We start from the raw sequence: 24,275 nt of genomic DNA, 5'->3' as shown, positions 1-24,275 counted from the left end.
AAGCGTTTATGAGTGAATACGAGGAGTTAGGGCATTGTAGAGTGGTTGATGAAAGTGAGGACGATGGCTCCGTGAAAAGGTGGTATCTGCCGCATCATGCTGTATTGAACCCGGCCAAGAACACTACCAAGTGCCGTGTGGTGTTCGATGCTTCGGCGAAGGTAAACGGCTTGTCTTTGAACGACGTTATGATGACCGGCCCTAAGGTACAACACGACTTACTTTCCATCAAGCTGCGTTTTAGAATGCCTCGATATGTGGTAAGTGCCGATATATCTAAAATGTTTCGACAGATAAAGGTGGATCCCTGCGACAGCCCGCTACAACGAGTATTCTGGAGAGCTTCGCCGAATGAACAACTGCGTGTGCTTGAGCTTACCACGGTGACCTACGGAACGGCAGCAGCACCTTTTCTAGCAACGCGAACGTTGTTGCAGCTAGCGAGAGATGAACGAGAAGGTTTTCCCTTAGCCAGTCGCATTATTGAAGAGAATTTTTATGTCGACGATGGATTGTTTGGGGCAAATGATATCGAGACTGTCCATGCTGCACAAGTGCAACTCATTGAGGTGTTTAGAAAGGCGGGTATGACACTTCATAAATGGTCAGCGAATGATGAAAGGCTTTTGGAATCGATACCATTTGAAGATCGGGATGCTCTAACAAAAATCGGCGATTGTGAAGCTAACGAAATCATCAAAACGTTAGGTTTGATGTGGAATCCGATGAATGATGAATTTATATTTTTGACAAAGGTACCGTCTAAGGGCAGAACACCTACCAAACGAGAGGTTCTGTCTGCCATTGCAAAAATATTTGACCCATTGGGGCTTATTTCTCCAGTGGTTGTGTTGGCAAAGATTTTGATGCAAAAGCTATGGTTAGCAAGGTTGGACTGGGATGATCAAATTTCTGAGCCGTTGATAGAAGAATGGGATAATTTTTTGGAAGCATTGCCAACAGAAAATCAAGTTCGAATTCCTCGACATGTAGTAAGTACAAATGCAGTTTCATTAGAGATCCATGGATTTGCGGATGCTTCTTTGAAGGCATATGGAGCCTGCGTCTATATAAGATCAATAGAGAGGAATGGTGAAGCGCAATTGAGATTAGTGATCAGCAAATCTCGGGTTGCCCCTTTATCGAACGTGACAATTCCTAGAATGGAACTGCTTGCAGCTTCATTGCTTTGTCGTCTAGTGAAAAAGGTACTGGAAGCATTAAAGGATTTTAATTTCGAAACGATTAACTTGTGGTCGGATAGCCAAATAGTTCTGGCATGGTTGAAAAAGCCGATAGAGTGCCTGAATGTTTTTGTACGAAATCGTGTAGCCGAGATCAACGAGAACCGAGCGTTCATTTGGCGTTATGTTCGGACACATCAAAACCCTGCGGATGTTATATCAAGGGGTCAATCGGCGTCGCTACTGGTTTCAAATGAGATGTGGTGGAATGGTCCGGAGTTTTTACGTACTTGTGAGATACCAAATGTTTGCATCGACGAACTAAATGATGATGAAATTCCGGAATTGCGCAACGAGGTTATCTGCAATGTTATCGTACCGCTGAAAGTTCTCCCAATTTTGGAGAAATATGAATCCTTTAGAAAGACACAAAGAATACTTGCCTACATCGTGCGGTTCAAACAAAACACAAAGCGTCGCAAGGGCGAACGCATTAATGATCCAAACCCTACTATTCCCGAATTGCGAGAATCGATGCGTTGGATCATTAGAGCAATTCAGCATCAGGATCTACCGGAAGTAGTTTCGGCCGTAAAAAATAGCAAACCGTTGCAACGTTATCAAGACCTTAACCTTTTTTTGGATGGTGAGTTACTGCGGGTAGGAGGTCGTATAAGACATGCAAATCTGGCTTTTGGAAACAAGCATCAACTTCTTCTTCCAAATCGAAATGTGATTACACATCGTTTAATTGCAACAATTCATCGTGAAAATTTGCACGTCGGGCCATCTGGAGTGATTGCGATTCTTCGTCAGCAATTTTGGGTTGTCAATGCGCGATCAACGGTTCGAATGGTTCTGCATAAATGCATTACCTGTTTCCGAAGCAAGCCAACTACTTTGGAACAACAGATGGGTGATTTTCCTAGCTACCGTGTAACAGCTGCTCCTACCTTTCAACGAGTTGGGCTTGACTTTGCTGGGCCAATTATGCTGAAATCCGGTATACGTCGTGTTGCGGCAATAAAGGGATACATATGTGTATTCGTGTGTATGGTGACTAAGGCGATCCATTTGGAAGCAGTGGAGGACTTATCAACTGGTGCCTTTCTCTCAGCTTTGAGACGATTTGTATCAAGAAGAGGAATACCTGAAGAAATCTTCAGTGATAATGCGACAAATTTTGTCGGAGCAAAATGAACTACGAGAGCTGTATGAGATGTTTAGGAAGGAGGCGACAGGCCAAGGCATTTTCCAGTATTGCCAAGAAAAGGAGATCGTATGGAAAATGATACCCCCTGGTGCCCCTCACTTTGGAGGAATCTGGGAGGCAGGGGTCAAGAGTGTTAAGAGTGTACTGAAGAAGATTTATAAATCTGCATCTCTAACAATAACTGATTTTAGCACGCTTCTATGCCAAATTGAAGCCATCTTAAACTCAAGGCCATTGTATGCTCACTCAAATGATCCTAACGATTTGGAATGCCTTACTCCAGCTCATTTTACAATTGATCGTCCCTTGATTGGAGTTGCAGAACCATCCTATTTAGATATGCCTGAAGGTCGCTTGAATAAATGGCAGAGAATCCAACAACTGCGGCAGCAATTCTGGAATAGATGGCAAAGGGAGTATTTGTGCGAACTGCAAACTAGATACAAGTGGACCAAAATAAAGGACAACGTAAAGGAGGGAGCATTGGTTCTAATAAAGGAGGATAATACGCCCCCGCAATTGTGGAAGCTGGGACGCATTGCAAGGGTGTTCCCGGGCGAGGACGGATTGATCCGGGTAGTGGATGTGAAGACAAGGAGTGGTGAGTTTAAACGTCCTGTTCATAAATTAGCTCTTCTTCCAGTTATAGATCCGTAGCATCAACCTGGCCGGGAGGATGTTCCATTTCGATGGAACGAGCGAGATGCGCGGTCTAAGGAACGGGCGAGAATGGCGGGCTGAGGAAGGAGAGAGAGGTGCGGGGTGAGGAGCGAGGCAAGCGAGTTGCGGCTGTTCGCCGGACCACGTTAAGGGGGAACAGAGAGGGAATGAAGAGATAAGGAGAGAGTGAGAGAAGAGAGGGAATTATGAAATTTATTTGTGACCGAGTGGAGTGGGTCAGTCTGATGAAAACCGCGAATGAGTTAAGTCGCAACCAATAAAGTTGTGCGTACAGGATTACCGTGTTCAGTACATTGCGTTAGGTTATCCGCTGAGATATCACAAATTCGTTTTGTTTCAAACTAGAAGCCCACACTGGAGCTGAGCGAAGCAACACTTCGTGTTGTTGTTGCTGTCTGTATTTTCAACAACTCGGAGAACTCCTGGGTTGAAGTTGGAATGGAGTTTTGGCACGCGGGAGAGTTCGTCTGTGTCAACTGCTTTCTGATGACCGTACAAAAGGGCGGCGTCTCGTTGCCAACGGTAGCGTTCTGACTTCCCTCCATTCCCCCCTTTTTGTGCTATGTCGGCGATGATGCAGAACCCTAAAATGACTTTGTTTATTAGGAAAAGTTTTCCCGTCAACTTTCGTTTATGTCATTTCGCTTGCGAACGGGAAAACTTTTTATTTCACCCAAGCCACGGTGTACACCAGCTGCGACCTCGGTCCCCCATCGGTGGTGTTGTAACGTTGTCAAGGATCCGACGGTATGTTGTGTCCATCGCAGTGTCCTCCACCACTGATCCAGGAAAATTCACAAAGTTTAATAAGATCAATTTTCGAGCCTAGCGGTTTGTGCCAGGCGTGAATCGTGAATGGTACGATATGAATACAGGATGTTGTTGATTGAATGGCGCTAGTACGCTTCGAGGTTCTGATTTCATATGCGTCATCGATGCGTCAAAGTCACGCACTATAGATGACAGAGCAGGGCACGATAATTTGAAACTTTTTAAAGTAGCAAATCCGTGATACAACACTTCAAAAAGTTACTTTATAGACACACAATAGAACATCACCTGCGTTTGATTTGATTTTTTCTGTTGTAGTGCAAATGCTTTCCATTATTCCAACATCCCACTGCTGCATTGTGAGCTGTTGTTGTACAATCTAGCCACAGTTACATCACTTAAAAAAGATGATTTTCCACATAAGAAGCTCTCTCATCGGATGGATGGATGAGCAGTCTAGGCAGGATGCATAGAAGAACAATCCTGCTTCCAACACGCCTAGCCACGCTTTCGAATCGATCAGCACTGACTGATGGCATGAGGATCCACCGTAAGTCGATACACGGTCCCAAGCACGGAAGCGCGAACAGTAGAACGGATTCCACGTGGAAACAAATTGCTCTCCGGTGATTTGCCACTTTTGCTCCGGACCATTTCCAATCCAGCGTCCAGCCGCCCATCGCGTTGTGTTTTGTTGTGTTTTTCTGCTTCCGCTTCTGGTAAGACTTCCGGCCTTTGCGTGCGTTTCCTGCGTACCGAAACCGCGGAACGCAACGTTACGCAAGCGGATGATGGTGTCGAAGGACGAGACCGGTGGTATTGTTTTTCATTAGTCAGCAACTTTTGCTACCCGTACGTACAACTCTTGGCAGGGCCTTTTGTCGGTTTTGCAGGCTACAGGAGTGGAATGCCGAAACATGGCAAAGGATTGTTGACGCTAATGTACACTTTGGGGAAGATTTTTCCACCAAATTGATGGTGTAGGTTTTACACAAAAAGGTTGGCCTGGTGGGACGTAGCGGTAACAATACACTTGAGACTTTTTAAAGGAAGAAAATTAAGAGGTTGTAAGCTTATCGCATATGAGATCTTTCCCGTTTGCTTTCGCCAGACACTAGCGAATAAAGCATTTATGGCTTAGGATTGCATGGAATTGCTGCGTAGCTTATAAATTATTGTTTTTTGTTTGTTTGAATGGTTGGGGGATGATTCATGATCGTATTTTATACTTATACAGGTATTGGACAACTCATCAGATTATTGTGTTCAGGGGAATTGAGCAAAAGCAATTGAATCTTTTTGCTAAAGTAAGCAAACAGTGTTTGATATCCTTTTTATTTTAATATATAAAACGATTTTCATTTCGAGCTTAAAATTTTCCTATCCTTTATTGAAACTGAAATCTAAAAATTTACCCCGTCACACTGTACAGGCATGTCTAGCCCTACATATGGCAACCAAAGCACGCGTACCGTGCGTCAACAGAACCCCCGGTGTCGGTGAGACCACGACCACCTATCAGCCTATTAATTTATGGCTCAATTTTTGGACCTTTTCCCTCCCTTCGTTCAGGGGCTTTAGTGTCGCTTTTAATCTGACGCAAACTGTTTCTAACCTGCCAACGGTAGAACGTGTGTAGAAACGTAACACACGCGCGTATCATGCAGTCAGTCGCCCTCGCCAAACTTTGGCCAACGTGTTTCTTTTTTTTCTCTCTGTCCTTTTTCCGAGGGGCAGGAACTTCTGTGACCATCTCTCGCTTTGTCTCTGGTTAGCCATATTTTTCAATCAGTCATTTTCCGTTGGGAGAGTCTGGTGGGTTGTTGTTGCGATGCGTTTGTATTGTAGCCGCTCGATTGTACTGTATACACGGATGGTCAGTTCAGAATGTCGATGGGACTCTGCACACCCAACAAAAAAGTTGCCGGTAGAAACCAACGTTTCCAGATTTATTTATGTGACTGTCTCGGGTGACCTTTTGGGATATTTTGGGTTTGCATCAACCACTCTGCCCCTTATCTATTATTGGTTTCTGTATGGTAAAATACGCGATGTGTGTTTGATAAACATTAGAACGTAGTTTGTGGGATAGCAAAGAAAATGGTAAATAAATATGACATCATGCATGAATCCTCGTTAGAACTGCGCATATAAATTAATTTCTGGTAAAGATGGAAATATAGCAACAGGAAAATAAAGGCATATTGTATGTGCTAAGTGATGAACAAATAAAAAAATAAATTAAATCAACCAACAGGGTGAGCTGAAGCGATTCAATAGTCAACGTTTAAACACGTAAACGAATTTAATAAAGCTGCAAGTAAGTCACGCCTATTTGAAACGCAAAACCATTTTACACAATTTACACTACTCACTACATTACGCCAGACGATTATACAATGACCGTTGCAATATCGTTGTCATGTTTTTGGCGGGGGAATTGGCAGAAAATTAAGTGTATCTTTAATTTTGGACGACACATAAAGAAGGGGATGGGAAATTGTACTGTGTACGGGGGGAGGGGGGGGGGGGGTAACACTGGCAGCAATTGAGCATTTAGCAAATAATCATAATTCATAATAATGTTGTATGCGTTGAAAATTGAAATAGGAAACATTTACGGTAAACACGGAAATGGTGTGGAGGTTAGGAAAATTTATGAACTGTTGGCGTTGCCGATAAGTTGTAAACGATGTTGCTAGCTGAAAGGGGTTAAAGTGTGGAAAGTAAGGTGTGGAAAATTGTTTTCTTTAAAATTAGGGGTTTAGGCTAATTTTAATAGCAAAGACAACATTAGCAATTATGACGTGTTCCTCGAAGATTTTATCTTAAATTGAGAAATCTTATGTTCTCGATAATCAAAGCCTCGATTTATGGATTTATTAGCCAATGTTTGCGTTAAAAATAGAACCGTCTGTGTTCGCAAAAAGCAACACCAGTCTGAGAACACCTGGCGCTGAACACCTGTTCGCCGTTATCGTGCCATACTTTGTCTTTATCATGAGAGTCTCGTGCGAACCCTTCTACGATACCAAGAAGCACACCTGGTCGCATGTACATAAATCAAATTAAAACAGATGAAGAAAAAATCGCCATCAAGATTATGCCCATATCAAAAAAGGGTCACTGTACCATGAGTGGATGACGGTTGGGCGCCAATCCACTAGCTTATGCGTCGCTGGACCAACGGGGTATAAAAGCCAGTGTCGGGACGTACCGGACATCAATCAAACAAGTGGCAGCACTCGGGAAAGCTTTCCAAACGGATCGCAAGTAAAGAATTAACGCGTCATAAGCCGAAGAAGACAACAAAACCATCATGTTCCGAGTACTGTTCTTGATTGCTTTGGTTCCGGCTCTTGTGTACGGTAATGTGAGCCGTGCTTGCACCGGAGGTCGTGCACAGCCGCTAAGCGTGGCCATTGAGGGATGCAGTGCGGCTCCCTGCAACCTGGTCCGGGGGCAGGATGTGATCGCTTACATTGATTTTACTGCCGGTAAGTTCTGGTTGGTAGTATTCTTAGAATACGGATTTAATATGTTTCATCCTTTTTCTCTGCACATCCAGATCGTGCCATTACATCGATGACTACGGTAGCCACTGCTACCGCGCTCGGAGTGGTAACGAACTATCCATTGGGCTCGAACGCCGTCACCTGCAACTTCCTGCAGGGCAGTAGCTGTCCATTGTCCGCCAACGAGGATGTCACCTACCGCTTAACCATGCCAATTCTGTCAATCTACCCGCTAGTTAGCCTTAGTATTGAGATCGATGTGGTGGACCAGAACACTAACTCCGTTACGTGTTTCGTAGTGGATGCGCAGGTTGTCACTGCCACGAATTGAGGTAATTGCAAAGCGAATAATTGAATTGGTTCGGACGAGGTATTTTAAAGTGCTATGCTTCAGTTAATTGCAAATAAATTAGATTAATAAGCGAACGTTTGAAAAAAAAAATTTGTCTTCTTCTTCTTGGCTTAACGACCCTCTTGGTCACGCCGGTCAGATCTAATGGCTTACTAGACTTGTTGATACTTGCACAGCTGTCGCCCTAACATCGGGCGGAAAAACCCATATTTTGAAAATAAATTACTTAAGAACTATTACAAACACAGTTTTTAATACATTAAGATAGTATCTACACAGCCTTCATGTGCTGATCATCTTCTTCTTGGCCTGCTCATGATTGACCACGTCTCGTCGACATGGTCAAGTCTCCAATCAGTTTTCAGGAAACTCGGTATAGGGCTGCAGTCCTCTATCCACGGCTGCATCCGATCTCCAACAGGTTTGACTCCACTTGATCCAGCCAACAGACTCGCTGTGCTCCTCTACGCCTCGTGCCGAACAAGTCGCTGACGAGCACGTTCTTGGTGGGGCATGATCCGTATCAACGTATCCTTCCGGCTTTGACTACCATCAAGTTATCAGCATCGCCAAATAGCTCAGCTAGCTCGTGGTTCATTCTCCTTCGCCACACGCCCTGCTCGCACACACCGCCAAAGATAGTCGTTAGCACCCGCCGCTAGAAAATGGCGAGTGCATTGGCGTCCTCCGTCGACATAGTCCACATAGACGCGTACCCGTAGAGGACTACCGGACGTATCAAGATGCGCTAAATCGTGCATTTCGTTGTTGGAGTCTTCTGGATCACAGGAGTTTGTGGAGTGTGTAGTAGCCACGATTTCCATGAACAATGGACCTTCGGATTTCGCTGCTTACGTTGTTGTTCGAAGTTACGATCGTACCAAGGTAGCAGAACTCCTCTACCATCTCGAGATCAACGCCGTCACCTAATACTCTGCTTCCGAGTCGGAACGTATCACGGTCAGAGCCTCCGGCAAGCAGGTATTTGGTCTTCGTCGCATTGATGCTCAGTCCAATTCTATTGACCTCGCGTTTCAGTCGGGTGTACGCCTCACACACCGCCGCCGTTGTCCGATGATGTCGATGTTATCCGCGAAGCCAAGGAATGGAGATTCGCATGCCACCATGTCATGTGCTGATTTTTTCTTTAAATTCTTCCTGCTGAAAGCAGACAACTTTGGTTTACATAAAACTGTCACGTCAGGCTGGTGACACTTCTCCATTGTTCCGATTTATTCGCAAGGTTTTCCTAACAAATTTTTTTGTTTCAACCTTCCGATTAAATCGGAAGCTTTTAGCATTTATCAAATCCCATATAAAATTGTGACAGGGCCATTCAAGAAAATCGGAACGATGGAGCAGTGCCACTGGCCCTCACGAAGAAAATACACCACAGCTTGCACATCAAATCCAGTTTGAACATCCGCTCCCATCGCATCGATGCAGGTTGTTAACCCTGAACGCCAAACCAAGGGCACGAGTGGGTATCTTCTCCATCTTGACGTGATTGAACGCTGTTTGCGTTACGGGTCAAGTAGATGCATAGCCCTTGCGGCAGTACCATACGGTATCCATCCCGAAAATGTGGTAATTAAGACGGCATTAAACGGCCCCCAATCTGCATCGTCTCGTCCGAACGTCATTTGCCTGCGCTTTTATGCATGCATAAACGGTTGGCAAATTTCCTTCGACAGCAGCAATAATCGCAACAGAAGGTAGTAAAATAAAATGAGAAAAAGAAAACAACACACATGATTTGCACTTCATCCTGCTGGATGTCTTGCCAACCGTTAAGATGAGAGCCAGGGAAAGCGATTATCGTAAATATTTCATACACTAATAAACATGCACGTCTCGTCCCGTATCGTTCGCTGCGGTTCGTACATCGATAGGGTTCAGTTTAATCCAACGGTTCGATGGATTCCGCCGTCCCATGCCTTTGTTCTAACCAGCGGCATCAAGCGAGCTATACTATCGAAAGGGAAACTGCTACAACATACTTCAGCTAGTGCATGCGTGATGCTACCATTGCCGTCGGCAGCACATGTGCGATGCCTCCCTCGTGGTGTTAGTGGCGTTCGGTCGTGGTTTCGGCTCGTATTTCATTATTAGCAGCGATATAATTTATCATTTCTCAACCATCCTCAATGGCGCACTTGATAAGTAGCGATGGCGCCCGTCGGGCCTGTTCGAACCAGCTAAAAACGGTGCGTTCTATAAATGCTTCGAAATTGATACGATTTCAGGGGGATGTGATCACTTGTGGGCTGTGTGCTTCAATGCGCTTGCATAAAGCGTGTGCTATGAAAAGCGATAGTAATGTTTAAAATGATCTCATTTAACATAAATAATACTCGCAAGTACTTCGGTCTCGTCTTCGGCAGGGCTTCTCTGGGCATCCAAACACATACGCATCGATCGGGAATGCCATTAAGGGCTCAGTGAAAATTAGTTTGAATTACCACCACCAACTACCGCTACCACCCTCGGCATTACAGGAGACGATGGGCGTTTTGTTGTGGATGGAAAAACGATGAATGGCCACGCGATTGCAACCATCTGCCATGTCGACGTGGCAATGGCTAGCAGTATCAATCGAGCACTCATTAGAAACTGATTGCATTTCGGGAAGCCATTAATGCACAAGGGCTTTTGTTGCATCAAAGTTCGATACTGTTCTCATGCGGCTTAGAGCGTGAGACAGAGAGCACACAAATGTGCAAGTAAATATAATCGAAATTAAAGTCTTAACTGTTATGAGCCTAACACATGCTAGAATGAGGTGTGCCTGTATGCGAACATCTGCAAAAACCCAAGACCACATTGGAGGTTCGGTTAGGTATTTGACTTGCCAATAACTCGGAAAGGTATCGGGAATTGTATGCCCTCGAGAGAGGTGCCCGTTTCCAAAAATAATCTCAAACCTTTCCGGTCTTAGGAATCCATTTCAATCAGTAGAAACAGTTTCCGAATGGCCTAAGGTTAGTGAGCTTACTTTAGCATTAAATATTTCGCACACGTACTGCTTTCAAATCGAGAAGCATCTTCGGATCGGTTTGTGAGCTCTGCGTCTTCGCTGATGGGACGTAGACAAATGATGGAAATTTTTAAATCCTTTTTCGCTGGTTCATCTACTCGTACGTACTTCTGCAGTAGATCTTCAATCTTACCAACAAAAATACGCACCAGCCTGGAAGGGTTTTCTAGCAATGAAGGGCTCATTTTGGAACGTTCCTAAAATAACCAACCTGTGGCCTTTGCGAACTATCATGACGCACATTTTCAGACATGACCGTAGCAAGCGTGTCGTGCTTTGGTGAAGGCATTTATCTTTATCATAGAATGTACCGCAAACTTATTTGGCCATTTTTGGGCCGCCGCTTTCGGTGTGGGTGCCAGGAAGTATCTTTATTTTTTCCTACTCAAACCTTTTTCTTTTGGGAGTAAAAGCCGCACCAAGACACAAGATGAAGATACTTTAAAGTCATCCGATTTGATACACGTGGAGCACACGCTGCTCGCCCATCGTTCGCCAATCCGTTCCCGGGAAGGACGCAAAGGGAACAGAGGGTCGAAAGGGATGGGAAATTTGGTCAAATGTAAGCCCTCTCTGTTTCTGATTAAATTTCGTTCAGCAAAATTTCAAATCCAAACAAGAACCTTTTTCCTGCTTCCTCTCGCACACCTTTGCGCACAGCCGCGCAAAGTTGAAGAAGTTCCAGGCCGGATATGCTGCAGGATAGCAGGATCCTAAAACTCGCCGAAAGGTTGGAGGGCAGGATTGAGCGCCGGTGGCGAAACCAATTCCCCAAAAATGCTCATTCGGTGGAGGTCAGGTTTTTGAGCGGCTCTTAATGGTTAGTTGATTGGTTGTTCCGTTCAATTAAATTCGTATTCCGGTAGAAACGGCTTGTTGGCTTTGAAGGAGAACGAGGCGCGGGCCAAACAAAATCTTTACGGTTTGTTTGGCTTACCCAGGCTTCCAACGAGCCCTTCGCCATTCGCTCTGGGCTGGGAGGTGATTTCATTTTCGTTTGATTGCAGGTGAAATGCGAACCGATAGCCGGCTCTGTCAGCGCCATCGACTGCCGCTGATTATTCGCAGACGGATTTATGTTACACAAAGTGAATTAGTTTGTTAGCGAATTTTATTTATTTCCAATGCTTTTGGGTAATGCTCGCTGCGAAGCAGTAGGCTGCCGAAGTGTTGGGAGTGACTGGGGGCGAAATTAAGATGTAGCTGCTCTGAAATGGATCGCTCATTAAAGGCCAATCAGTGTGTGCGCTGACAACGGCGGGCGGTGTTTGATTGAGTGCTGAAGGGATTGAACTGACTGTGTTTTATGAGCTGCAGTGAATCGCTTTGATATTGTTCGCTCTGACGTGCTGTTGATTTATTTGAATTAATTTCCATTGCTTGAGTACTTACTGGCTACATTCTGGCAATGAACAAAACAAAATAAATATATTTGAAAACGTTTTTAAGGAACAAAAATTGCAAATAATACGATTGAGACACACTTTACAAAATAGACCGATCAATTTGTCTTAATCCAACAAAAGAACGATCAACGTGCGATGCTAAATTCTTTGTTGTAAGTTACTAATCGGCTTAAGGTTAAAATAAAAACTTTCTTTTCTACGAGACAACACCGAACGCCGAAAACAAACGGGAAATTTATCACCGACGGAACAGACATTTCGGCCATAAGGACACGATGGTAGAAAGTTTTGTAAAATACCAAAGTAGAAATGGAGAAAAAACGGAACAAAAAACTTCATCATCGCATATACCTGGCACAAAGTTGTACAAACTACAAATAAATGGAGCCTGGCCAGAGATTTACGTACATCCGGATTTCCGGACATCCGGGCTAAAGTGCAGCAGTTTGAAGTTTAAATTTATTGAGAGTCCTTTCGATGGAGAGTCCTTTTTTTTTTCTTTTGCAGTTTAAAAGCTTGAATTACATTTAAATGAACTCGTTTGAGAGAGAAAAACTGCACAAGGATTGGTTCATTGTTTTCATTCAATCTACATCTGCAGAATGCTCAGCTAACTTGAGCAATAGTTTTATTTGGTATACACACGAAGGAAGTTACATTAAATGCTTTTAAATAGGGAAAAACGTTATCCAACAATTCTGCCATTTGGTTAGGTTGCATCGTGTTAGAGACCTCAATTTGGTGCAAAAGGGTTGTACTTTTGAACACCTTTCTTCTGCTCAGGACATCGATTCGACCTCCAAGACGGTGAGGTTTTACTTTTGGGTTTTTCCAATCCCATTGACTCAATTGGCCCCTTCCACGCGGTCGAGTCGCTGCTGGTGAATCGATCTCTACGAAAAGCTTGCGGCAAATGATGGTCGACATACTTTCGGACTCCAAAATGGCTATCGAGTCACCTTCCACGGATTGGCGCTGGATGTGGAAAAACGTCACCAGCTAGAGACTTTCATCAGAACAACTGTGACACAACAAAGTGCCACACGAACTGTTGCTCGACAGGATGAATCGGGCTAATTAGCCTGCACAGTTTGCTCCCAGATAGAGACTCTGGCGCACAAGTATTCCCTGTGCCCTGGCCAGGGATGGAAGCCATCGTCCCAAACCATATCCTCAACTTCCCTTCTCTCCTCTTGCCTATTTGCTGTGATTGATGCAAATATCCTTAAAGGTTCTTTGTAAAGCCTGTACTTTGTAAACTAGTTTTTAAGATTTATCACCAGATAGAAGCAGGGTTTAAAGAATGTTTTTTCTTACCACTGTCAACAGTAAAGAACTTTCGACCGACTAATTGTCTACACTGTTTAATGTGCCGCGGGCGTTTAACTCTGCTCATTGCTGGTCCCTGGCAATTGTGCGCATTCTCCACCTCACGCAACAATTACGACTAACCGGATCAGTGAAACAAATCTACCGTAAAAAAAAGATGTAGGCCGATCTTTGACTTGTAGCTGCAGGGCAGATAACTTAATCGAGTACAGACGGGTGAAAGGAATCGGATGGAAAACTGTAGCCTCAAGGTATTGGTAGGCACTTGAAGGATACATCTTAAATGGCATTTTTTTTCACTAGATTCGTGTGCTAGCCCTTTTTCCTGGTTCGAAAACGTTTCGAGCCAAGATTGGCATCTCATTCTCGATCGCCTCCGAGCAAAAACGTAAAGCGTTTCGTGTGTTTTGAGCAGTGAAATAAAAATGCAACTGACTTCCGCGGCGGGCAATACACCTTGTGAATAATGGAACGGATGTTTTGGAATATTTTACGACTGTATTACTGCTGGTGTATGTGTGTGAATGTGGGGATAAAATATTTACAACATTTCTATATGGTTGAACTGATTTGTGCGTTTATGGAACCCTGGCAGCAAGTCAATGTGGATGCTATTATGCAGCTGGTGGTGGATCGCACCACTGCCTTCATTTCACTTCAAGGCCAGAAATTGTTTCTTAAAATAGAGCCGGAGGAAGGGAGCGAAAGGTACGGAAAAAAAACCTCGGTGGCAGGGAAAACGAAAACGAAATGGGGCATCGTTTTTCACCGATAGCCATGGTGGCGCTCTAGCCACGAACGCCAACCATTCCTTGACGAAATCTTTATGAATCTTTTGGTGTTTTGGGTTGGGGTTTAAATTCCCGCAGGATGGTGAAAAGTAATCTTGCTAGGCTTGTTGCTCCTGTTCCTGCTTCCCTTACACACTACCTTAACCTGCTGGTGGGTTGGAAAAATCGAAAGAGCGAAACGAAGCGTGCAAGAGTGGGCAAATGAAATACGAAGAGAAGAATGAAAAAAAAGCAGGCGAAGCAAGCAACAATCGTCTGTATCCGTTTTCCCTCTGCAGAAGGTTAAGACGGACAGAAATTTTCCATCCCGTTGCTAGAAAGAGGGAAAAGGGAATTCGGTACCCTTGGGCGTTGCGTTTCGAACGAACCAGTTCAGTTAGTTTGATGAGCCCGAAGTAGGAAGGTAAACAAGGAAGGAATGAAAAGTTTTGACAAACTTTCGTTTGCCACAGGCGGCTGCTACCGACGAAGGATGGCGGTCGCTGTGCGACTGCCGACGAGCCTCTCAAAAGTAGAGTTTCAGGTCAGATACTAATTTAACACTGAATCCTGGAAAAAAGGAAAGCAAGCAAGTGCCGAAGCTTTCAAGGAAGCTATCATGTTTGTGGATGGATGGTGCAGAATGCATAAGTGGATGAAAGCTGCTATAATAATGCTGAAAGAACGTTTAAAAGCCGTATTGAGTACGTGTTAAAATTGATAGTTATAGAGTTCTGGGAATGAGGAAAATTAAACACTAACCAGAGCAGTGGATTGATTCGTTTCGTTACCTTCTACCGGTACCGGGACCGCTACACTGGCAGCAGCAGCAGTCTTTGCGAAAGGTTTTTGAATTTATGGCAACTTTTTATGCCTCCCTTCCAATAGCTCACAGTCCCAAAGACACCTGAGCTGAGTTGCGGGGGAAACACCCCATTCCCCCCAGATGGAAAGGAAATATATCTGGTATTCCATTTACGAACGCTTTTCCTTCTCCTATCCAGCAGCTTTTCTTCGGCCCACTTGGCAGCGTTCCATCGACAGTCTGAGCATCTTTCAGGCAGCAATCTAATCTAGTGAAGATTTTTGGCTTTGAGCAATTGGCAATCGATGTATCCAATAAAGGTAAATCACTTTTTATTTATCTTATTCCACACACCGGAACCGGTATCGGGATGCTTTCCATGTGGGCCAACAGAAGCCGAACCGATACGCTAACCTTTTGCCTGGCCGCTTCAAAAGTTCTAAAAGAGATGGAAGGCGTGTGAAGGTGAAATGCTTTACCCCGCATCGGTGTGGCAAGATCGGCAATGTTGTTGATGGTTAGGTTAGTTGGAGTGGGTTTTGTAGATTGAATTTTATTTCACTACGATTGGCAACATATTCGAGCGGTGGTGGCGGTGGTGTTGGTCTGAAGATTGCATTGAGATGCGTGAAATATTGAACCGAAAAGGTGTCATTATTCACATTCGTGTTTTTTTTTTTGCGTGACGATTGATTTGCTGTGGTTATGAAATCGAATTCTTATAGCACTTTGGACGGATGTAGAAAATTCGGAAAATAAAGCTTTAAATGTGAGTTTTCCAGGGTAAACTGTTGCTTGAATTTTGTGTTGATTTTTTAGTATTAATAATTGACAAATTTAACCAATATTTAATTTGAGTTTATTTCTTCACTATGCGGTTACTTAAGGGACCGCATAGTATTATATATTTTCACATTTGAAAGCAACTTAATTACATCATGTTATAAGTGTTGATTGGGACGGGTAAAATCTAACCTTTCACCACACAAGCGCGACAAATAATTTCTTTTAAGTCATTTAAGAATCCATTCCATTTTTCTGCTTTCTACTCCAGAGGAAAAAAAAGTATCATTTATTTGTGCACTGTCGATTAAGCTTTTTCCACACCTTTTTTTAAAACTCTTTTTTCCTTGCTGAATTTCCTTTTTTTTCTCGCGCATTTTCTCGTCCATGCCAAATACACAATCTCAGTCAAAGTGTCAGCGGAACACTATCGGGCGCTAAATGAAAAGTTAAATTGATTCAACCTCTTCGCTCGATTTCCACACCGTGCTTTGCCGCGCCTTCAGTACTCAGTCTCATGATCGCAATTTTGGATCGATTTTAAAATAGCGATTCATTCATCGACCAGCCCATGCTCGCCCACTGGGGAGCTTTCGCCGTAACTTAGTTTAGGGAACTCACGGCACAGTGGCGGAAATAGCAGCCATTAGCAAAGGAGAATGTGCAATACAGAAAGAGAGCGATAGGGAGAGAGAGGAGATGGGAAAAGAAGGGAAAAAACTAGTTTTTCCCAAACAACACTTTTTTGCGTTATCTTTTGGAAAATAATTTACGACAAACCATGTCCTCCTACCGTCTTTTTTTTTTCGTTTCTGAAACATGCACTGCTCTCCACCGTACAGCCGAAAGCTCGTTCGGTTTGTAACGAAGGTTTTAAATTTTTACTCTTTTCCCTTCGAGATACGAAAGTTCTTTCATTGGCGATTGGCCAATTTTAAGGAGAGATTTTTAGTTGCAATCAAGTGCACTTCATCGGTCGGATCACGGCTGTCCGGAAGCCCAGCCGGGTTCCGGTCGATCGACAAAAGAATTGCCGCTGCTTAGCTGTCGTGGCTAATTGGTCTCGAGAAGTAATAGAGTTTAATTAAGATTCAACTTCGAGCTGTTCGAGTTGTTCACCGTTTCGGGCAAAAAGTTTTTAATAAAATCTTGAACGGCGATTGTATTTCTGGCAGCGGAACCGTCTGACCTAAGCGCCTGAGTGGTTCCACTTCATCAGCATCACTTGCCTATCCTTCTAGAAGCTTTTGAATGTGGTAATTGGTGGTGGGGTAAAGGGTGGAGGTGGAAAGTTTTCTGTGCATAAAAACGGGAACCCATCAACGGATGTTCCAATTGCCTTACTGAAGGTGTAATCGGATCGAAACGGATCGTATGGGAAGGCTTTATAAAGCAAGCTCCCCAACAACAAAAAAGCCCTGTCCTGCCAATCCTTGTAGTTTTCCTTGCGCTGGAGCATTGGTGCGTGTAGGAAAGGTGTTAAATGGTTTCGGATGAAATCTCGCCCTAAGCACTTGCGTGACCATTGAAGAGCACTTACCGAGGGCTAGAGAAACGTTTAGCTAATCCTTAACATCGGAAATGAACTGCAAATGAATGGAGGAAAAGGAAAGGTGGCTCAAACCAACACATCCTTACCGCTGGCATGATCAACGAGTGGGAGGAAAAAAAGCGTCAGGATTATGGGGTTGCAGCACACATACGCACACACACAAAAGGAACACAATCCGTGAAGCTTCCGCAATCTATCCACATGCAAAGCTCTACGCACCGAAGCTGTATGCAAACAGCTTGGCCCGAAGTGCCAATTATCGAAACTCCTGTTCGATGCTTCTTTGCTTCAGCACTGGTCGTTTCGCTTCATATCAATCGGCATTCGGAAAGGGACACACTGGGTCGTGTTTGCGATTTCATGCTTATTTGCATAAATCCTTTCCAAAGGCTGGCGGGCGATCGGGCGACCCGCGATGCAGGTCAACCTTTCCTATCGCAATTGCACACAATCCAGTTCGAGTTCACACGCACCTTTTGCTGACGGGAAATCGGGAAGAGTGGAGTAAAAAAAATAAAAAATCGAGGACCACCATTAGGAGCGTGTTGGTGTGGGAGTTGTTTTTCACAATGTGTCAATGAAATGCATTGACACTGAAGCAAAAGGTTTTGTGAGTGAAACTTTGTCCAGTGGACTAGATTCGATTTTCCGAAGCCTCAATGTGTGTTGGTCTGTGACCAATGTCCAGCAGGAGGGAAAAGCGTGTTATGTTCAGCAGACTGGTTGGATTCATACCATTGCAAGTGTAATGCAATTGTGGTAATAATTCACTGTGGATGTGAGTGCACTCTACGAACGAATAACAGCATCATTCAAGACCAAGAAAAAACATGGTGAGATTTGATACAAATTCCAACGGAACAAAACAAGTTTCCAATTTACTCCTCCTTTAATTCCAAACAAAATTTCATTTTCAATCGATACGAAGCAAATGTTCAAGCAACAGCTACAAACCATGAAAATCTCTTTTCGTTCGCAGTTGGCAAACAGCAACACTCATCAAACGCACATTATGGGGGCTTCCGCACCTGGGAACGGAGGCTGGCATTAATCAAACACCGGTTCTGCTGAAGAGAGGCATCTGCGCTAAATTAGTGTCCTTGGGATTGGCGTATCCTTTCTTGTGCCGTGCTTTTTTTTCCCTCCACCCATCCAAAACAGGCGTTTGCCAATTTCTTGCCAGCGTAGCGCATTTGATGAGCTTCCCCGTGCCCTGTACCAGCAGCAACAAAAGCGCCTGAGGTTAATTTGTGGGATTCTCGTCAAGATAAGGGTACGGCTCGGCTAAGGCTGACGTTGGAGGGTTGCACCGAAGTACACCTGCGTGCAAACGGGATGAAAAGGATTAGGAAGCTATCAACGAAGCAGCAAAAAGTTTGCGTTAGCTTTTCACGGAGGATTTTCGTTTTGTTGTGCGCAAATAATGGTAGTCTCATAATTAAAATAAGTTAAAGTTCACTAAGAGCTGTGTGAGAACTTTTTGAACTGTCAATCATAACACATTTAGTAACTGTGAGGTCTTTGCGCAAGAATTTCATAATAAATTGTTGATAATGCATATTCTTTTTCTAGGCCAAACGATTTTTTAAGTCACACCGGGCTTCGAATGAATGGCTTACTAATGGCTTAGTCGCTACGAAAGGAAGGATCAGATGGGATTTGTACCCCGATCCTGCCGGTTGAAGATCGGCGCTGCTGTCGCCTACACGACAGGTCCTTCCCCGTATTTACCTAATTTTACATAAAAACAGATCATGCATAAATGTTGTATTTATTGATACGATAACGATACGAAAAAGGCACCAATATCACACACAGACGCCTTTGAACAGGTTACAGCGACTTGAGCTATTGAGTCTTTGTGGGTCCACGGTCTCTTCTACTGCTGCTTTTGCACTGTGGGCCATTCCCAACTGTTGTTTCAAAGATCTAAGTAATAGATAGACTTTACAAAGGTTTAATTCTAATTTCCATATCTTGTGTGGATCGACAACAAGTTGTGTTGGAGCTCGTATTATTGATTTTCTTGAGGTTTATTAATAGATTCTTATAGAAGTATAATGAAGTCATTGACCCTTATTTACAATTTATTTAATCATGATTAAAAGAACAACAATCGTACAACCGTTGTTAAACCTCGAAATGTACAATTTACCGCACCTTGATCTTTGGCGGTGTGTGCGAGTAGGGCGTGTGGCGAAGGAGAATGAACCACGAGATAGCTGAGCTATTTGGCACTGCTGATATCATGACGGTAGTCAAAGCCGGAAGGATACTTTGATACGGATCATGTCTTACCAAGAAGGTGCTCGTCAGCGACCCGTTCGGCACGAGGCGTAGAGGAGCACAGCGAGCTCGTTGGCTGGATGAAAGTAGAGTCAAACCTGTCGAAGATCGGATGTAGCCGGAACTTCCTGGAAACTAATTGAAGACCTGTCCATGTTGACACAACGTGCTCAATCCTGAGCAGGCCATGAAGAAGAAGAATTTGTTGAACCCTGATTTACCTTAATAATAGTTATTTGAAGTGTTCCAGATTTATATAATTTTAAGAATGGTTTTTTGGTTTTTATTAGCACAGGTTTTCCATGATATACGCCACGTTTGATTAGTGTGAATTTTTTATGGTTATTAAAACTGACAGTTTGTACTATTTTACAGGAAAAACCTTGACAAAGAAATTCTCCAAAAATAAAAGAATCTTTCACCATTCGATTGTAATATTAATATATTCATAGGTATTCACAACAAAATACTTTTTTAATGCATGAATTTGAATAGTTCGAACACTTATTAGGGCTGGTGTAGGGGACAGCGGTGTCGATCTTCTAATGGCAGGAACCCATCCGGACAGTCCCCCTGTGGTGAGGACTGACTGTCCAACTACGTGGTATCTATCGGCAAGTCTAGTAAGCCATTCGGCGTAATCTTAGAGGTCATTAAACCAAGAGGAAGAGGAAGTCTTATAAAAAAAAATATTTTACAATGCCGTGGGAATGCCCTATAATTCGCCCTATTCGGGAATACCTCTACCCTAACTTATCGTCGTGAAGAATATATATAAAATCAAATAAACTATTGTCTTTGGTCTCTAGAGAAAATTATAATTGCATTTCAAATGAACGAAGTATGTTACAAAACACTGAGGATGCTGTTGGAATAAATAAAAATGTATAAGGTAAGTAAACATTATTCAAAACTATTTGTCCACTTTTTTCTGAAGCTGCTAAAAATAACAGTCCATAAAAGCGTACTCTCGCTCGTAATGCTATTTCTCTTCTATATTTCCATTGCGCTTTAAAGAAGCAAAATAGAAAAAAAATTATCAGAAAAAGTATACATTTTCCCGAACTGCTGGAATGAAAATTTCAATAAAAACTCCATCGTCCTATTTTACTAGCATAATAACTTCTTCCAGCGCCAGACTTCACTGCATGTGCACGTTCACTAATGGGCAAACCATCAGCTCAAGTGACGATTGAAGAAGCAATAGCGCCAGCATGCCGAGGCGAGCAGTTTTACGATCATTGGACCTTCTTCGATGGGAGTATGACGGAATGATTTTTTTTCTTTACGTTTTTGTCCATCATCCACCGTACAGCATTTGAATCGATCGATCGAATGGCTTACTCGGCGAGGCCGGGAAGGAATCGAACCATAATATGCGAATTATAGTAAATCCAATTCGAAACGCTTTATTACCAAACTCGAGCCGCTCCGAGTGTCTCTTGTGGGAGGGTACGGCAAACGATCAAAAACAAATCGTCTACTCCGGTGCTCTGCACAATTGCACCCGGTAAATGGGTGTTTTGAATCATCCAGCTTCTTCTCCGAGGTCGACCGAATGAGTTTGGATATTTTTTGCATTATTTAAGCTTTACGAGATGAAACAAGCGAAACTGACCAGTTTCAATCGTTAAATATTTTTAACATATTTTTCTTTAAATCAGTAAAAAAAAGGCAAACAATACCCCGAACTGGGAACATTCTACGGAACTGTTGTTGTACTGTTCCCCCCCCCCCCCCCCCCCCCTATCCGAAGGAAAGAATTATGAAAGATCAAAATGTCATATTTCTTGATGCTAAACCCCAAACAGTTGTTTGGTGAAAAAGTTCAAAATGAGAAAAAGTTTTTCCATATTTTCTACCGCAGTGTCCCCATTGGCTTGGGTGGCGATAGGAATCGAACGAAACTGTTCATGCTCGACCGGGACCAGCAGCAGGGCATTTTTTTTATTGGTGGAGGGATTTGCAAAGGGCGACGTTCTACTGGTTGGAAAATCAGATAATTAGGTATTTCGCTGGCGCTTCCGTCACCCAAACTGCTGAATAACGTCCAGCCCGGCACGTGAAATATTCGACGTCATTAATAATGTTGGCTTTTCCTCAAATCAATCATGTTGGTGTTCTAGCTTTTTGCAGAGCATTTGTACAAAAGCAACATTAAGTAGGGAAGCGTATTTTTTTCGGTTACAAAAATCATCTGTATAAAGTTAGTACAAACGCACGATGTAACCCGTTAAGATATATTTAAATGACTGTTTGCACAAACTGAGCGAAAAATAAACGTTAAATCAAATTCTAAAGCATCTGCTACGCGAAATGTGAATAATATCAATTTGCGTCCTTCGCAATGGTAAACAACAATTGTTTTCAGAATTCCAATCCCTGGTCCGTTGACGATCCCGAACGAACGAAGAAAGCATTTTACTGTTCAATTTAAAATATCCATAAATATGGAACGGATGAGAGAATCCAAATTGAGCGTGGCGAGTTACGTGCACATTATCCCTTTTTTTTGCTGTAACGATGAAACGCGGGCTATAGGCTATTTGTATTTTTTTGGTCGGCCTCTCCTTCCAACATTCCTCTGCTTGGCCTGGGCCGCTTGTAGAATCTGCCAACGGCACACAAGTTTCTGGTGATTTTATAGCGCTTAACGATGAATCATAAATGTGACCACCGGCCAACGATAAGCTGCATTACGCGACCATGTCTGATGAATTGTCGAAAATCAACAACGGCAGCAGTTATGTCGTAGAAAACCGTCGACGATCTGTACTATCGTCTATACACGCCCTTTGGTCGACATAATGCGGCTTCAAATGGCACCGAAAATTGAACCGATAATATTATGATTACCATTAGTGCACTCACCGCCTCGTCGAAGATATCGAATTCGCTCACGCACACGGCCGATCGAGTTTCCGATCCGGTGGGCGAGAAGAATTTGCACATGGATTTGGTTCGGAGGCGTTTTTTTTGGCGGGGGATAATTCTCATTCATTCCTTCATGCCCTTGTTTGAAGTGGTCGTGTGAAGTGTCCGTCTGATGGGAAGGACACACACAGGAAAGGATATCCGCTACATTGTTGGTAGCGTTGCATTAAAAAAAATATCACACACACACATACTCTATTGACGGTGGTAATACTGATATGATGATGATGATGAAGAGAAGGTTTCCTGCTGGTATTAGCAGCAGCCGCCTGCAGCCAACCATGGCAACGGCGCGACAACAACCATTGTCTCGTACACTAAGCAGAGATCACAATGAGGAACGAAGGGACGACGTCAATGGCCTATAATGGCGACGCGACTGCAGAAGCATAAATTTTACGCTTTTATGGCCAATCAATAAACTGCCATCGATGCAGTGGCCCGATCGATCTTGATTTTACCCATACTCACCCATACACACAGAACGGCAGGGACACGCACGGACACATGGACAAAGTTTTGCATTTTTGTCCTTCACAATTTTCGTCCTTTCGTGTAGTCTGTGGCACACGCTGTGGCACGTAGCGGGACAGAAAGTCTAACGCCAAGCTAGGAATGTAGAAAATAAGCCGTACACGGTTCGGAGGCCTGCTGGGTCACACGCAGCATGACACCGAGACACGGTACGGTTTCTGGAACCTGTGCTAGAAGTAAGGGCTCCTCTAGTGAAAGGACAGACAGTGCCAAACGTACCGAACGTTACCATAGGCAACACAGCCAACTGCACGTCTCAGAAGCGAATGAACGATTCGTACGATTCCGGTTCAAATTTTTGGCACGCGCACGGGAGGTCTCTTACCGTATTACCGCCTGTGCGTAATGCGGTGACGCATTGATTGGATGCGTTCTACGGCTTCAGCCGATCGATAAACCACAGATAGGCGAACCAAACATTCAATCCCTACCCCTACGAGCACAGGATGCACGGACAATAAGGTTCGATTTTCAAGGCACTATAATTACCTTTGCGGACCATTACTGGCTGTGGCGTTCGGTTTCGAAACCCTGAATGACTATAACTACAAAGCCGTTCCCTCGGTGAGGATTCCGGAACACGGGTGTTGATCTTATCGTGTCGCGTTTCAACAGGACATTCTGTGCGAGGTTTAGATTTCGCACGTTCGGTACACGGCACACGGTTTCTGCTGCCTAGCGACCAAAACATCCCACCGGAGGTTTGTCGGAAAGTTTCGGGGGCAGATTATTGCGGCTGTACGATGATATAAAACTAGAGAGAGAGAGAGAAAAAAAAGAAACGGTAAGATAATTCCCTTTGCCCGGAAATTGAAACAACAAAATGGAAAGCTAATGATGCACAAGCAAGGTGTCCTAGTGTCCAGAAATTATGTTGTCCAAACGCCTTTCCGCCAAGGGAATTTCGTCAGCTTACCCACACGACTACGGCAACGACAACGAATGCGACGTGCGATAAGGGTTTGACTTTTCTCCCTGCAGCAGTGCCTAGCAGAAGCCTGGGCCTGATACAAACTACTTCAATCGGGCTGGTTGTCCTGACATCGAGAAAGCAAAATCTGCTTGCGGTGCGAAAATGATTGGTTCCAATTTTTGCTACGCGTCAGTTAATTACGGCACGATG

At 43.8% G+C, this 24,275-nt stretch overlaps 4 protein-coding genes across 4 annotated transcripts in view; 2 read left to right on the top strand and 2 right to left on the bottom strand.

The window, feature by feature from the left end:
• LOC126559226 (DNA-directed RNA polymerase II subunit RPB7) overlaps nt 1–761 on the bottom strand; it is a 240,333-nt gene extending 239,572 nt beyond the window's left edge. Inside the window, exon 1 of the mRNA XM_050215352.1 lies at nt 752–761. The gene's annotated coding sequence lies outside the window, so the exon portion shown is untranslated. The remainder of the gene's footprint in view (nt 1–751) is intronic.
• The window catches only part of LOC126557871 (ero1-like protein), a 427,255-nt gene that overhangs the window by 141,060 nt on the left and 261,920 nt on the right, over nt 1–24,275 (bottom strand). The gene's annotated exons all lie outside the window — the stretch shown is intronic.
• Nucleotides 1–24,275, top strand: part of LOC126558692 (protein tipE) — a 186,707-nt gene that overhangs the window by 147,732 nt on the left and 14,700 nt on the right. The window lies entirely within an intron of this gene.
• Nucleotides 7,169–7,697, top strand: LOC126559333 (NPC intracellular cholesterol transporter 2 homolog a-like). Its single transcript, XM_050215479.1, has 2 exons — nt 7,169–7,346; nt 7,418–7,697. The coding sequence occupies exons 1-2, from the start codon at nt 7,169–7,171 to the stop codon at nt 7,693–7,695; spliced, it is 456 nt and encodes a 151-aa protein (XP_050071436.1). The 3' UTR covers nt 7,696–7,697.

This window comes from Anopheles maculipalpis, chromosome 2RL (genome assembly GCF_943734695.1).
Source record: "Anopheles maculipalpis chromosome 2RL, idAnoMacuDA_375_x, whole genome shotgun sequence".
In the NCBI taxonomy this organism is placed as follows: domain Eukaryota; kingdom Metazoa; phylum Arthropoda; class Insecta; order Diptera; family Culicidae; genus Anopheles; species Anopheles maculipalpis.
The sequence above is the reverse complement of the archived record's forward strand: the minus strand, read 5'-3'. Positions and strand labels throughout refer to the sequence as shown.